Source organism: Mugil cephalus, chromosome 15, assembly GCF_022458985.1.
Source record: "Mugil cephalus isolate CIBA_MC_2020 chromosome 15, CIBA_Mcephalus_1.1, whole genome shotgun sequence".
In the NCBI taxonomy this organism is placed as follows: domain Eukaryota; kingdom Metazoa; phylum Chordata; class Actinopteri; order Mugiliformes; family Mugilidae; genus Mugil; species Mugil cephalus.
In genome coordinates this window covers 25,323,456-25,338,458 of record NC_061784.1, presented here as the reverse complement: position 1 = coordinate 25,338,458, position 15,003 = coordinate 25,323,456, and the positions used below count along the sequence as shown (strand labels likewise).

Here is a 15,003-nt window from a genome sequence, read left to right as displayed (position 1 = left end):
CCAGAGTGCAACAGACCAGGAAGTGAGGCGCGCTGCAGATGTTTAACCCTCATGCCCTGATAAAGACAAAAATGGCCTTTTCAATTTTATTTTTTGTTTTGATAACTTTGTGGTAGTTCTGCTTTTTGCCATCATATTTGGCAAATGTGTGTGTGATATTTCAAACTCAAATCCCATAATGCTCCATTTTTACACTGTGTGACCTAAATTGTTACATTGTTATCATTAAGGGACAAAAGTGTCCTCTTCAAAAACACCCTAAAAATAGCACATTGTGACAGTCTGAGTCTGAGTTCACTCCTTTTTATTTGATAGTGAATGTGGGCTTTAGGGTGGCAGCCATGTTTCTCTGCTGGCATTTAAGATATTTTTGCTGAGATGCATTTAGTGCATTGGTTAGAAACATTTTGTTCATTTATTTAAATACAATTATATGTTTAGGTGTAATGAGGAAGAATGGTCTATTTCATTTCTGAATGACGTTTACAGCATGCAGGTGTCCTAGTTGTTGCTTTCAGCTCTTTTGTGCTGTGGATGTGTGTGTGGATCTGGTCAAAGGACGGAGGCTCCTGATACCTGCTGCATGTGTGGAAAGTAGATTTACAACATTCACACATCCTTCTGCATGGGAGTGAACTGACCTCACACACATATGTACTACACATGCATGAAAAAACATGTAGTGTTTTTATGTAGTGTCAGATGCTCCGCCCCCGTAGACTTCCATCATAACGACATCATAACTGCAGTTATTGATCTGGATACAGTTATAAAACCAGGAATCTGGGACGTTAACGTTTAATGTAGAACAAAATTAGTGACATTTGACACTTAGTGTGTAGTGTGTATTTATGTGTGTGTCTGTTTGTGTCTGTCTGTGTTTGTGTGTGTGTCTGTGTGTGTGTGTGTGTGTGTGGTCCAGCAGAGGGTCTAATCTGATCAGCAGCATAATAATTCTTACATATAAGTGTAAAAATTACATGTAAGAATTTTCAATGAAAATAACTTTCACTGATTTATCCACTGGTTTATTTGGATAAATGGACTAAACAGCAGACAGACATCAGGGTTAGGTTGTAGTAAACTATTTTAGGTTCTAGTAAACTAGTTTAGGGTCTAGTTAACTAGTGTTGAGGAGGAATTTTAGCCCTGCTTTCCTCTCCTCTCCGGGTCCGTTGATGTGAGGAATAAAGCGACGAGAGAATGACGTCCAGTACGAGTATTTATTCACAGTCTGCAGAGTGTGGAGACCACAGTACATACAAAGGTATGAGTCTGGATCTGAGTTGCCTTCGCGGGAGCAGTTCTTTTCTATTACTACAGTAAACACCTGATTGGCTCATCTACTTCTCCTCTTTGACACACTTTCTCTGTTAGATTGTGGTCCGGCGCGTCCTGCTCCCCGCGAGACATCTTCAGAAAATACATGGTGACCTTTAAGTACATGTTGTTCTCAATACAATCATATCATTCGGCCTTCCAGTGTTTTTCCACTTCTGCACGCAGTACATGTTCAGTGTATTCTGTTCCAGTGATTATGTCCCATATATTGCATATTGAATCACTTCTAGTAATTAAACCTGATTATTAAGGCACTCATAAGCACGCATACATTTTACTGTTCCCACACTAGTTTAGGGTCTAGTAAACTAGTTTAGGTTCTAGTAAACTATTTTAGAGTCTAGTAAAGTATTTATCAGGTCTAGTAAAGTATTTTAGGGTCTAGTTAACTAGTTTAGGGTCTAGTAAACTAGTTTCGGTTCTAGTAAACTATTTTAGGGTCTAGTAAACTAGTTGGGGTCTAGGAAATTTTTTTAGGGTCTAGGAAAGTATTTTAGGGTCTAGTAAAGTATTTATCAGGTCTAGTAAACTATTTTGGGGTCTAGTAAAGTATTTTAGGGTCTAGTAAAGTATTTATCAGGTCTAGTAAACTATTTTGGGGTCTAGTAAAGTATTTTAGGGTCTAGTAAAGTATTTATCAGGTCTAGTAAACTATTTTGGGGTCTAGTAAAGTATTTTAGGGTCTAGTAAACTAGGTTTACTAGTAAGGTTTCAAGGAGTATCTTTGATTGGGGGTTAGGATTTGTAAATCTCAAATCTCATAAATCTGGCTTTAGCCTGACAAATTTATGTAATGTCAGTCAAATTTAAGTAGTTCGTTATTCCAACATTAACACTCAATAATCCATTTTAGAAGGCAATGTAAAATTACATAAAGTCTTTGTAATTCCACATTTATTCCTCATAAACAGCAACATAAATATACCAAGAACAGTGTCACCGATCATGTTTGTTCCACAGTTTTGTCTCATAAATGTCGATACCAAAGTTTCCCTCAGTTTCATGGCTTAACAAGGATTAAAAAAAATTTTAAAAAAAAGGGACAGCGCCACCTGCTGGATTTTTTTTCCAGGTCTGGTACCGATTTAATGCAGAATAATAATCCCTTGTACCGACCTTCCCTTCCCTTCCCTTCCCTAACCCCGACTCCCAATTTGAATTTTTTAATGCTGTGAAAGAAAAGAGCTTTAAGTCAAACACTGTGATGTATATGGTATATTTTATTACGTATATTTATAACATCTGTTCACATCAAGGTTTACAGGAAACAATGAGAAATATCTTTTCATCTGACAGTTGTCAAACAAGGACATAAGGAAGAATCACGCAACCAGAAATCAGGACACCTCCAACATACGAGCTGATTAAACCTGGACATAATTATGTTAATTATATAATTATATGTTATACTTAAGCTGTCCCTCTCTGCTTGTGTCTGTCTCAGTGGAAGACGGTCTGTCTCCAGCGTTTGTCAGGTGTGAATGGCCACAGACAGTCGGCGATGGCAGAAGTGAAGGGTCGTGTTTCTACACTGAGGTTCAGCAGCTCCAAGCGAGAACAGTTCAACTGACAGTTGACTGGTCGAACAGCGGCGTCGGCCGGCTGCTCCGTCAGCTACAAGGAAATGAGCATCAGTATTAATGATTCTACATGCCAACCAGTCCTGTTATAGACAAGACATAACTGTGACATTAATACAGGTGGACAATGACTATACAGAACATCATTCTCTTTTTTATTTTACTATCATGAACGATAATAAATGGGTGAACTTCATGTGCGACCTACAGGTATGAGGTGACTGGACGGGAGGTTGAAGGCCTGAGCGATGGCCACGGACATCTCATATTTAGTCATCTGCTCTTTAGCTGAGAAATGAAAGACTCCTCTGATGGACGGGTCCTAGAAGACAGAGGGACAGACAATGACTTCTGTGGACAGAACGACAGACAGATGCTTCGCTGCCACTCATCTTTCTGTCTGAGACGCTGACCTGTCTCGCTCTCTCGGAGAGTTTCCTGCAGACGGTGGCGACGTCGCGGGCGTCGGTGGGAAACCTCTGGTCGCAGTGATCGACCGTGCAGCTCTCCTCCGTCGCCTGTTGGACCTTCAGCCACAGCGTCGTGACGGCGCTTTCCGTCACCGACTCCACCTCCCCGAACAGAACCGGCACTCGCAGAACCACCGCCCCTGAGACAAGGACACGGACATCGTTACCGCGTCTCTCTCCGTCACAGGCAGGAAGATGTCAGAGACGAGGACATGTACCTGGACATGTACCTGGACAGTGCCGCAGCGTCTCCCTCTCCCCCTCCAGTTTGCTCCGTCCATAAACGTTGAGAGGATTTGGACAGTCGTCTTCTCCGTATGGAGGGTTCCTTCCGTCAAACACGTAGTCGGTGCTGATGTAGAGGAAGAACGCTCCGCATGCCACTGGAGACAGACAGGTTCTGTACGTTACGTGGGTTCTACATGGTACATGTGTTCTACAGGTTCTATGGGTTCTATACGTTACATGTGCTCTATGGGTTCTATATGATACACGAGTTCTACGGGTTACATGGGTTCTATGTGGTACATGTGTTCTCTGGGTTCTATGGGTTCTATATGGTACATGTGCTCAGTGGGTTCTGTTTGTTCTATACGTTACGTGTGCTCTATGGGTTCTATATGTTACATGTGTTCTCTGGGTTCTATGGGTTCTATATGGTACATGTGCTCAGTGGGTTCTGTTTGTTCTATACGTTACGTGTGCTCTATGGGTTCTATACGTTACATGTGCTCTATGGGTTCTATGTGTTCTATGTTACATGTGTTCTATAGGTTCTATATGATACATGAGTTCTACGGGTTACATGGGTTCTATATGGTACATGTGTTCTGTGGGTTCTATTTGTTCTATACATTACATGTGTTCTATTTGTTGTATACGTTACATGTGCTCTATGGGTTCTATTTGTTCTATATGTTACATGTGTCCTCTGGGTTCTAATTGTTCTATATGTTATGTGTGCTCTATGGATTCCATTTGTTCTATATGTTACATGTGTTCTCTGGGTTCTAATTGTTCTATATGTTGCGTGTGCTCTATGGGTTCTATTTGTTCTATATATTACATGTGTTCTATAGGTTCAATATGGTACATGTGTTCCATACGTTACATGGGTTCTATACATTACATTTGTTGTATAGGTTCTATATGTTACATGGGTTCTACATGGTACATATGTTCTACGGGTTCTATGAGTTCTATATGGTACATGTGTTCGGTGGGTTCCAATTGTTCTACACGTTGCATGTGCTCTATGTGTTCTATATTACATGTGTTCTATAGGTTCTATATGATACATGAGTTCTATGGGTTACATGGGTTCTATGGGTTCTATATGGTACATGTGTTCTATTTGTTCTATATGTAACATGTTTTCTATGGGTTCTATGTGGTACATTTGTTCTATTGGTTACATGGGTTCTATGTGGGTTCTATTTGTTCTATACATTATATGTGTTATATTTGTTCTATACGTTACATGTGCTCTATGGGTTCTATGTGTTACATGTGCTCTATAGGTTCTATATGGTACATGTGTTCTATTTGTTTAATATGTTACATGTGTTCTCTGGGTTCTAATTGTTCTATATGTTACGTGTGCTCTATGTGTTCTATTTGTTCTATATGTTACATGTGTTCTATATGTTCGATATGGTACATGTGTTCTATGGGTTTTATACGTTACATGGGTACTATACATTGCATTTGTTGTATAGGTTCTATACATTACATGAGTTCTATACGTTACATGTGTTCTATAGGTTCTGTACGTTACATGTGTTCTATAGGTTCTGTACCTTACATGTGTTCTATAGGTTCTTCAGATCACATGTGTTCTACAGGTTCTATATGGTACATGTGTTCTATAGGTTACATGTGTCTATAGGTTCTATATGTTACATGTGTTCTATGGGTTCTAATTGTTCTATATGTTACATGTGTTCTATGGGTTATAATTGTTCCATGTGTTACATGTGTTCTATAGGTTCAATATGGTACATGGGTTCTATGGGTTCCAAACATTACATGGGTTCTATATGTTACATGTGTTCTATGGGTTCTATACTTAACATGGGTTCTATGGGTTCCAAACGTTACATGGGTTCTATATGTTACATGTGTTGTATAGGTTCTATACGTTGCATTTGTTCTATGGGTTACAAGTGCTCTATAGGTTCTGTACGTTACATGTGTTCTATGGGTTCTGTACGTTACATGTGTTCTATAGGTTCTGTACCTTACATGTGTTCTATAGGTTCTTCAGATCACATGTGTTCTACAGGTTCTATATGGTACATGTGTTCTATAGGTTACATGTGTCTATAGGTTCTATATGTTACATGTGTTCTATGGGTTCTAATTGTTCTATATGTTACATGTGTTCTATGGGTTATAATTGTTCCATGTGTTACATGTGTTCTATAGGTTCAATATGGTACATGGGTTCTATGGGTTCCAAACATTACATGGGTTCTATATGTTACATGTGTTCTATGGGTTCTATACTTAACATGGGTTCTATGGGTTCCAAACGTTACATGGGTTCTATATGTTACATGTGTTGTATAGGTTCTATACGTTGCATTTGTTCTATGGGTTACAAGTGCTCTATAGGTTCTGTACGTTACATGTGTTCTATGGGTTCTATTTGTTCTATACGTTACATGTGTTCTATAGGTTATATACGTTACATGGGTTCTATGGGTACCAAACGTCACATGGGTTCTATATGTCACATTTGTTCTATGGGTTCTATACATAACATGGGTTCCAAACGTTACATGGGTTCTATACGTGTTTTCTATGGGTTCTATACGTTACATGTGTTACATGGGTTCTATATGGTACATGTGTTCTATGGGTTCTTTATGGTACATGTGCTCTATAGGTTCTATATGGTACATGTGCTCTATTTGTTCCATATGTTACATGTGTTCTCTGGGTTCTAATTGTTCTATGTTGCGTGTGCTCTATGGATTCTATTTGTTGTATATGTTATGTGTGTTCTCTGGGTTTTAATTGTTCTATATGTTACGTGTGCTCTATGGGTTCTATACGTTGCATGGGTTCTATACATTACACTTGTTGTATAGGTTCTGTACGTTGCATGTTTTCTATAGGTTCTATAGGCTCTTTATGGTACATGTATTCTATGGGTTCTATAGACTCTATATGGTACATGTAATCTATGGGTTCTATAGGCTCTATATGGTACATGTATTCTATGGGTTCTATACGTTACATGCTTTCTATGGGTTACATGTGTTCTATAGGTTCTGTATGTTACATGTGTTCTATGGGTTATATTTGTTCTATGGGTTCTATACATCACATGTGTTCTATAGGTTCTTCAGGTCACATGTGTTCTACAGGTTCTATATGGTACATGTGTTCTATAGGTTACATGTGTCTATAGGTTCTATATGTTACATGTGTTCTCTGGGTTCTAATTGTTCTATATGTTACGTGTGCTCTATGGGTTCTATAAGTTACATGGGTTCTATACATTGCATTTGTTGTATAGGTTCTATACGTTACATGGGTTCTATAGGTTCCATAGGCTCTATATGGTACATGTATTCTATGGGTTCTATACATTACATGCGTTCTATGGGTTACATGTGTTCTATAGGTTCTGTACGTTACATGTGTTCTATGGGTTATATTTCTTCTATGGGTTCTATACGTCACATGTGTTCTATAGGTTACGTGTCTATATGTTCTATATGTTACATGTGTTCTATGGGTTCTCTTTGTTCTATATGTTACATGTGCTCTATGGGTTCTAATTGTTCTATATGTTACATGTGTTCTATAGATTCGATATGGTACATGTGTTTTACGGGTTCTATAGGTTCTATAATAGTACATGCGGTCTATGGGTTCTATACGTTACATGTGCTCTATGGGTTCTATTTGTATATTTGTGACATGCGTTCTATAGATTCGATATGATACATGTGTTCTATGGGTTCTATAGATTACATGGGTTCTATACGTTACATGTGTTGTATAGGTTCTTTACATTACATATGTTCTATGGGTTACATGTGTTCTATTTGTTGTATACGTTACATGTGCTCTATGGGTTCTATTTGTTCTATATGTTACATGTGTCCTCTGGGTTCTAATTGTTCTATATGTTATGTGTGCTCTATGGATTCCATTTGTTCTATATGTTACATGTGTTCTCTGGGTTCTATACGTAACATGTTTTCTATGGGTTCCATTTGTTCTATGGGTTCTACACGTTACATGTGTTCTATGGGTTCTGCAAGGTACATGTGTTCTATTTGTTACATGTCTTCTATGGGTTCTATGCGTAAAATGGGTTCTATATGGTGCATGTGTTCTATGGGTTCGATACATAACACATGTTCAATAGGTGTATACCTGTGACTCCAGAGAACATGCCTTTTATGCCGTACTAGAATGAAGTGTAATTGCACATCCACTACAGTAGGTGGCAGTGGCGCTCTCATTGTCAGGGCTTTACAGCACAGAGCAGGAGATATGAATATTTAACTGGGATGAAACGAAAGGTGGAGAGAGACGGAGATAGTGAGACAAACGACAGTCTGAAAGCTAAGACCAGGAAATATGATGAAGCGTATGTAGCGTTTGGCTTCACTGCGACTACGGTGGGAAACCAGGAAAGACCGGTGAGTTTACTGTGTCTAAAAATGTTGGCAGCGGACAGCATGAAGCCAAATAAACTAAGGCGTCACTTAAAGAAGTTTTTTCAATGAAAACGTGCTGAATATTGCCAACAATCATCCTGCTTTGTGAATGGTATTTCAATAAACCAGAAAGCACTGTTAGCATCATAAGCTATGCTAGAACTCTGTCCTGCTGGATGACACAAGTGCAGCAAAAATAAAAACTATCCCTCCGTCCAATGACACCGTCGCCAGATATATAAATGACATTGCTAACGATCTTCAAGAAAAGCTGGTAGATAAACTCAGAGACAAATGTTTTGCTGTACAATTTGATGATGCTACTAACACCAACAAAGACTGTTTTTCAGAGACAGAGCCACAGCTGAAGACTTATTCAAAATGCTGGACTGCTTCTTGACTGAGAATGGGCTAAAGTGTTATAATTGCATTGGTGCTTGCAGTGATGGTGCACAGACCATGACAGAGATGAGAAAATAATAAGTATACACACAGAAGCACTGGCATCAAGGCACGTTTCTACTGAATTTAGTGACATTATGACTGACATTTTAGGTGTAGTCAACTTTATAAAGACCAGTCCACTAAAAACGAGAGTCTCCTCTGCTATCTGTGAGGAGATGGGAGCTGAAACTCAAGCTGTGCTGTTTCACAGTGAAGGAAGGTGGCTGTCACAAGGGTTAGGGTTCACAAGGAAAAGTCTTGTCCCGAGTTTTTGTGCTCAGGGGGCAGATAAGAATGTTTTTGGAGCAGGAGCACAAGTATGAAGACACAAAAAAATTTAGTGATGAGAACATCCGGGTGACACTGGCCTACCTGAGTGACATAGTTGGAAAGTTAAATGAACTAAAGCTACAGCTTCAAGGGAAAGATAAACACCCCCCTTAGGTCACAGACAAGATCAGCTTTCACTCAAAAGCTTGCAATGTGGGGCAGGCTACTTGAAGGAAATACTGATCCATTAGAGAACCTGCATGAATTTGTTGACACTACTGACTATGATGCCACCTCAGTGGTTCCATGTATTAAGCAGCATATCTCATCACTGATGGATTCTTTAAAAAGTACTTCCCTAAAAACAGTTCCCAGTATGACTGGGTGAGAGATCCTTTCAATGCACCAGCTCCAACTGGGTTCAGCTCTGCAGAGGAGGACCAGTTCACTGACATGACATCTGACTCCACATCGAGACTGAGGTTCACATCACAGACACTGAGTGAATAGGGCAGAGGGCTATGGGCTCTGGTTGGTTTAATGTTAGGACCTTAAGGCTCTGGTTGGTTTAATGTTAGGACCTTAAAGCTCTGGTTGGTTTAATGTTAGGACCTTAAAGCTCTGGTTGGTTTAATGTTAGGACCTTAAAGCTCTGGTTGGTTTAATGTTAGGACCTTAAGGCTCTGGTTGGTTTAATGTTAGGACTCTAAGGCTCTGGTTGGTTTAATGTTAGGACCTTAAGGCTCTGGTTGGTTTAATGTTAGGACTCTAAGGCTCTGGTTGGTTTAATGTTAGGACCTTAAGGCTCTGGTTGGTTTAATGTTAGGACCTTAAGGCTCTGGTTGGTTTAATGTTAGGACTCTAAGGCTCTGGTTGGTTTAATGTTAGGACCTTAAGGCTCTGGTTGGTTTAATGTTAGGACCTTAAAGCTCTGGTTGGTTTAATGTTAGGACCTTAAGGCTCTGGTTGGTTTAATGTTAGGACCTTAAGGCTCTGGTTGGTTTAATGTTAGGACCTTAAGGCTCTGGTTTGTTTAATGTTAGGACCTCAAGGCTCTGGTTTGTTTAATGTTAGGACCTTAAGGCTCTGGTTGGTTTAATGTTAGGACTTTAAGGCTCTGGTTGGTTTAATGTTAGGACCTTAAAGCTCTGGTTGGTTTAATGTTAGGACCTTAAAGCTCTGGTGTTAATGTAGGACCTAAGGGCTCTGTTGGTTTAATGTTAGACCTTAAGGCTCTGTTGTTACATGTTAGGACTAACAGCTCTGGTTGGTTTAATGTTAGGACCTTAAGGCTCTGGTTGGTTTAATGTTAGGACTCTAAGGCTCTGGTTGGTTTAATGTTAGGACCTTAAGGCTCTGGTTGGTTTAATGTTAGGACCTTAAGGCTCTGGTTGGTTTAATGTTAGGACCTTAAGGCTCTGGTTGGTTTAATGTTAGGACCTTAAGGCTCTGGTTGGTTTAATGTTAGGACTCTAAGGCTCTGGTTGGTTTAATGTTAGGACCTTAAGGCTCTGGTTGGTTTAATGTTAGGACCTTAAGGCTCTGGTTGGTTTAATGTTAGGACTCTAAGGCTCTGGTTGGTTTAATGTTAGGACCTTAAGGCTCTGGTTGGTTTAATGTTAGGACCTTAAGGCTCTGGTTGGTTTAATGTTAGGACCTTAAGGCTCTGGTTGGTTTAATGTTAGGACTCTAAGGCTCTGGTTGGTTTAATGTTAGGACCTTAAGGCTCTGGTTGGTTTAATGTTAGGACCTTAAGGCTCTGGTTGGTTTAATGTTAGGACTCTAAGGCTCTGGTTGGTTTAATGTTAGGACTTTAAGGCTCTGGTTGGTTTAATGTTAGGACCTTAAGGCTCTGGTTGTACAGAAACAATAAAACCAGGACAAACAGACTAAGGGACAGCTTCTTCCCCAGAGCTGTTAAAGCAGTCACTCCCCCCACAGTGAAACACTCACACATCACCCCCCTACAGAACTCTCACACATGCACCCTCCCCCCACCAGCCACATACACTCACACACATTCTCCCTGCTGACAATCAACACAACATCAGTCCTCAGGACAATCACACGCTCAACATTTCATAGAGTGGAACATAAGCTGCACTTTATGCTCACTCTTACAGTATTTACATTTTCTCTGTACATACATTTTAACTTTAAGGATGTTTTTTTGTTAATTCGTAAGTGTTATTTAAATGTCCGTGTATCTATGTGCCTTTAAACCGGGGTCTCATGTCTTCTATCAAACTAGTTTAACACTTTTAGTTCATTTCACCACACTTTGTCTGTGTTGTGCTTGTAATTTAATCCTAAATCAGCTCAAAGTCAAAGGCTCTTTGTGAGTCTTGTCTCTGTCCCGGCATATGAGGGACCGTTGTGAAGCTCTTTCTCTCCTGTAGACGTCTATCAGATCCAAATAGGATCATATCCTTCGTACTGACAACCAGTCGTGAAAGTAGAAAGACTGATCAGATTTCATGTGACTTACAGAGGAACAAAGATGAAGACGGATGGCGACCGTGGTGAGAACATGTGATGACATCACTGACCTGCCTCCTTAGCCAGAGTGCCGGTGGCGTGTACGTTCAGGTTAACAGCTGCTTCAGTGTGTCTCTCCACAACGTCTGGACGTCGCTCGGCTGCACAGTGGACGATGACTTCAGGCTGAGACACAAAAGAAAGCACTTTAATCACGTCAAACTGCTCTCAGTAGTGAGACACCTAGTGTCCTGTAAGACAGTGACTCAGCACTCAGACATCGCCCCCCACCACCACATCAACAGTCATGTGACCAGATCAGACTGAGCAGCTGGATGATCTTAATCAGATCCTGATGTCACTTTGTGTCTAAATGTGGTTATCAATGATCGATGCAGGCTTTCAAAGCAGACGCACACTTCCATGGCCTCGAGGGTCGGGATCAAACCTAAAAGACCTAAAACAGACGAAGCTCTTGTTTCTGAAAAGACAGTTGTGACAAACTGACTTTTTTTGGTCAGGGAACAAGAGGCTACAAGTAATTAGATTGTGTTGTAGTGTAGTGACATCAGACTCCCCCTGACACTGACCTCCTCCAAGCCTCATCCTGATAACATGGAACTATGTTTTTATATTTAGTTCAAGTATTAGTGACACCGCATCTAATCATTAGATTAGCATAACCTCATATCATTGAAGTAGCACCTTGTATTCCTGCAGTAGTACCTTGTATTCCTGCAGTAGTACCTTGTATTCCTGCAGTAACACCTTGTATTCCTGCAGTAACACCTTGTATTCCTGCAGTAACACCTTGTATTCCTGCAGTAACACCTTGTATTCCTGCAGTAGTACCTTGTATTCCTGCAGTAACACCTCGTATTCCTGCAGTAGTACCTTGTATTCCTGCAGTAGTACCTTGTATTCTTGCAGTAGTACCTTGTAGTCCTGCAGTAACACCTTGTATTCCTGCAGTAGTACCTTGTATTCCTGCAGTAGTACCTTGTATTCTTGCAGTAACACCTTGTATTCCTGCAGTAGTACCTTGTATTCTTGCAGTAACACCTTGTATTCCTGCAGTAGTACCTTGTATTCTTGCAGTAACACCTTGTATTCCTGCAGTAACACCTCGTATTCCTGCAGTAGTACCTCGTATTCCTGCAGTAGTACCTCGTATTCCTGCAGTAACACCTTGTATTCCTGCAGTAACACCTTGTATTCCTGCAGTAACACCTTGTATTCCTGCAGTAACACCTTGTATTCCTGCAGTAGTACCTTGTATTCCTGCAGTACTACCTTGTATTCCTGCAGTAGTACCTTGTATTCCTGCAGTAACACCTTGTATTCCTGCAGTAGTACCTTGTAGTCCTGCAGTAACACCTCGGAGTCCTGCAGTAACACCTCGGAGTCCTGCAGTAACACCTCGTAGTCCTGCAGTAGTACCTCGTATTCCTGCAGTAGTACCTCGTAGTCCTGCAGTAACACCTCGTAGTCCTGCAGTAGTACCTTGTATTCCTGCAGTAGTACCTTGTATTCCTGCAGTAGTACCTTGTAGTCCTGCAGTAACACCTTGTATTCCTGCAGTAACACCTTGTATTCCTGCAGTAGTACCTTGTATTCCTGCAGTAGTCCTCTGACAGCGTCCTCATCCGTCAGGTCACAGCGGAGGAATCGTGGTCGAGCTCTTCTGAATCCAGTTCCGACCACTGACCAGCCGTTGGCCTGAAACTCTCTGCAGATGGCTCGACCCAGAAGACCCGTCGCTCCGGTAACCAGGACCCTCCGAGACGGGACCATCTCCTCGTCCTTGAGTAAAAAGAGCAGACACATCGGTACTACTTCAACAGTCCCACAGTCTGGTATCAATACTGCTCAAACATCCAAGCTTGCTCCTCCACGTCCTTTGACAGATCAGAGATGAACCATGTGACTGATCTGTTGCTGATGTTGCTTCATCCTCAGTCATTGAGAACATACTGATATCAGAGAAAAGTATTGGTTCCTCTTCTACAGTGTACGTTTCTACACTGAGCAACTCACATGAGCCAAGCTGAGCATTTGAAAACACAGATGCAGCTTTTTTTCCCCTGAGAAAATGAACGGGCTTCTGTTTATTCTCTAGATGCCATGTGTCCAATCTGGAAACCACGTCACAAACCTCTCCATGCTGTGTTGAAGAAGAACTGAAGTGAACTGAAGAAGCTACTCGGATGAGTGGCAAAACGTCTTCAAGAAATTCTACAAGTCCAGCTGACCTTATTCAACGCTTTTTTGGATTACCATGACCTGGATGACTGAGAACCTTCACAGACATATTGTCCATGCTATGCTAGCAGTGCCATTATCTCCTCATGCCCTTGAGCAAAGCTCAACTCAGATGAATAATCTCTAATCTCCATCCATCCATTTTACGGACGCTTTACTTATCCTCAATTCATTAAACAAACATGTTGGTGATCGACTGATCTCGACTTTAAGACAGTAACTATTTCTCTAAAGCTTCATTCCAGGTGAGTGTTTACCTGAACCAGCTGCACGTTCCCCGGACTAAACATGATCCTCAGTTCTGCGGCTGCACAGTTCATCTGTCCTCCGATGGCTCCTGGTATCAGTTATGAATCAGAAATCTGTCTGTTTGTCTGTATAAATCACTCGGTGTCTCTCTGATTTTAAGATGCGCACTTTCTTTCTCTTCCGTCTCCGCTGCAATCAGCTGTTAACCGTAAAGCAACTGTCGCACTGACGCTAGCTGTTAGCATGTAGGCTAACAGTCTTTAGTCGGACGCGTTCATTGTTCAGGCTGTTGTTTGATCAGAGAGCTGAATGGAAACACCTGTCTGAGGAAAACACCTGAGAAGAAAACCCGATTTACCTGCGAACCTGAAGACTTAAAGCCCGGCATGAGGACGACCAGCTCGGAACCAGCAGAACGAGTAGAAGTAGTAAAAAAAAAAAAGAAGAAGAAAAGAAAAACAGCAGTAAACAGGAGTAAAATAGTGGAAGTAGAAGCAGTAGAGAAAATATGCTGGAAAAACTCCCGGTGTTAACTCGGCTTCTGACAGCACGTCCTCCTCTTCCTCCTCTTCCTCTTCTTCCTCCTCCTCCTCTTCTTTTTCTTTTCTTCTTCCTCCTTCTTCTCCTTTTAAATGGAGGTTAGCAAACACGTTTCAGGTGCATTACCGCCACCTACTGACCTGGCGTGTGGATCTGGATCATCTAAATCGTTGGTTTCTCAGTGCCGGTCCTCGGGGAACACCGCCCTGCATGTTTATGATGTTTTCCTCCTCCACCTGATTCAAATGATCCGCTCGTCCTCAAGCTCAGTGACCTGATAACGAGCCACTCGTTTGAATCAGGTGTGTTGGAGGAAACAACTGAAACATGCAGGGCATAACCCTAACCCCGAGGTCCAAGATTGGGAAACACTGATTTAAATCTTATAAAATAATCCTGTCAATTTCGAAAAATAATAATTAAAAGAAAACTTTAATCCAAAATTCTCCAGAGCGTTTTTGTGATGCAGTCTTCTCTTTCTGTAAGTAGAGTAATACATGTAGAGAGTATAACATACATGTGGAGAGTTCTTACATACATGTAGAGAGTTCTTACATACATGTAGAGAGTATAACATACATGCAGAGAGTATAACATACATGTGGAGAGTATAACATACATGCAGAGAGTATAACATACATGTAGAGAGTTCTTACATACATGTAGAGAGTATAACATACATGCAGA

General features: G+C 40.9%; 2 protein-coding genes across 5 annotated transcripts; one reads left to right on the top strand and one right to left on the bottom strand.

The window, feature by feature from the left end:
- Positions 1–2,541: 2,541 nt before the first annotated feature.
- Positions 2,542–14,383, bottom strand: mat2b (methionine adenosyltransferase II, beta). 3 transcript variants are annotated; one of them, XM_047607940.1, is made up of 7 exons: positions 14,135–14,383; positions 12,874–13,068; positions 11,337–11,451; positions 3,610–3,774; positions 3,335–3,531; positions 3,130–3,243; positions 2,542–2,955 (listed from the first exon to the last, which is right to left on the bottom strand). In XM_047607940.1, exons 1-7 carry the CDS (start codon positions 14,162–14,164, stop codon positions 2,782–2,784), a joined length of 990 nt encoding a protein of 329 aa, XP_047463896.1. In that variant the 5' UTR covers positions 14,165–14,383; the 3' UTR covers positions 2,542–2,781. The 3 variants fall into 3 exon arrangements, with proteins under 3 accessions (XP_047463896.1, XP_047463894.1, XP_047463895.1); XM_047607938.1 differs by lacking the exon at positions 14,135–14,383 and adding an exon at positions 13,785–14,088; XM_047607939.1 differs by lacking the exon at positions 14,135–14,383 and adding an exon at positions 13,785–14,085 and having other exon boundaries at positions 3,622–3,774.
- Positions 4,845–6,342, top strand: LOC125021764. 2 transcript variants are annotated; one of them, XM_047607936.1, is made up of 3 exons: positions 4,845–5,208; positions 5,280–5,648; positions 5,720–6,342. In XM_047607936.1, exons 1-3 carry the CDS (start codon positions 4,845–4,847, stop codon positions 6,340–6,342), a joined length of 1,356 nt encoding a protein of 451 aa, XP_047463892.1. The 2 variants fall into 2 exon arrangements, with proteins under 2 accessions (XP_047463892.1, XP_047463893.1); XM_047607937.1 differs by having other exon boundaries at positions 4,982–5,648.
- Positions 14,384–15,003: the final 620 nt, after the last annotated feature.

What these genes read in the sequence shown, in the direction of transcription:
- mat2b (XM_047607938.1), bottom strand. Translation starts at nt 13,847, where the DNA reads ATGAACTGTGCAGCCGCAGAACTGAGGATCATGTTTAGTCCGGGGAAC. An exon ending in GACTACTGCAGGAATACAAG is followed by an intron (nt 11,452 to 12,873) that starts GTACTACTGCAG and finishes TTTGTGTCTCAG; the next exon opens with CCTGAAGTCATCGTCCACTG. An exon ending in CACTCTGGCTAAGGAGGCAG is followed by an intron (nt 3,775 to 11,336) that starts GTCAGTGATGTC and finishes GTCTGTCTCCAG; the next exon opens with TGGCATGCGGAGCGTTCTTC.
- LOC125021764 (XM_047607936.1), top strand. Translation starts at nt 4,845, where the DNA reads ATGTGTTATATTTGTTCTATACGTTACATGTGCTCTATGGGTTCTATG. An exon ending in ACCTTACATGTGTTCTATAG is followed by an intron (nt 5,209 to 5,279) that starts GTTCTTCAGATC and finishes ATGTGTCTATAG; the next exon opens with GTTCTATATGTTACATGTGT. An exon ending in ACCTTACATGTGTTCTATAG is followed by an intron (nt 5,649 to 5,719) that starts GTTCTTCAGATC and finishes ATGTGTCTATAG; the next exon opens with GTTCTATATGTTACATGTGT.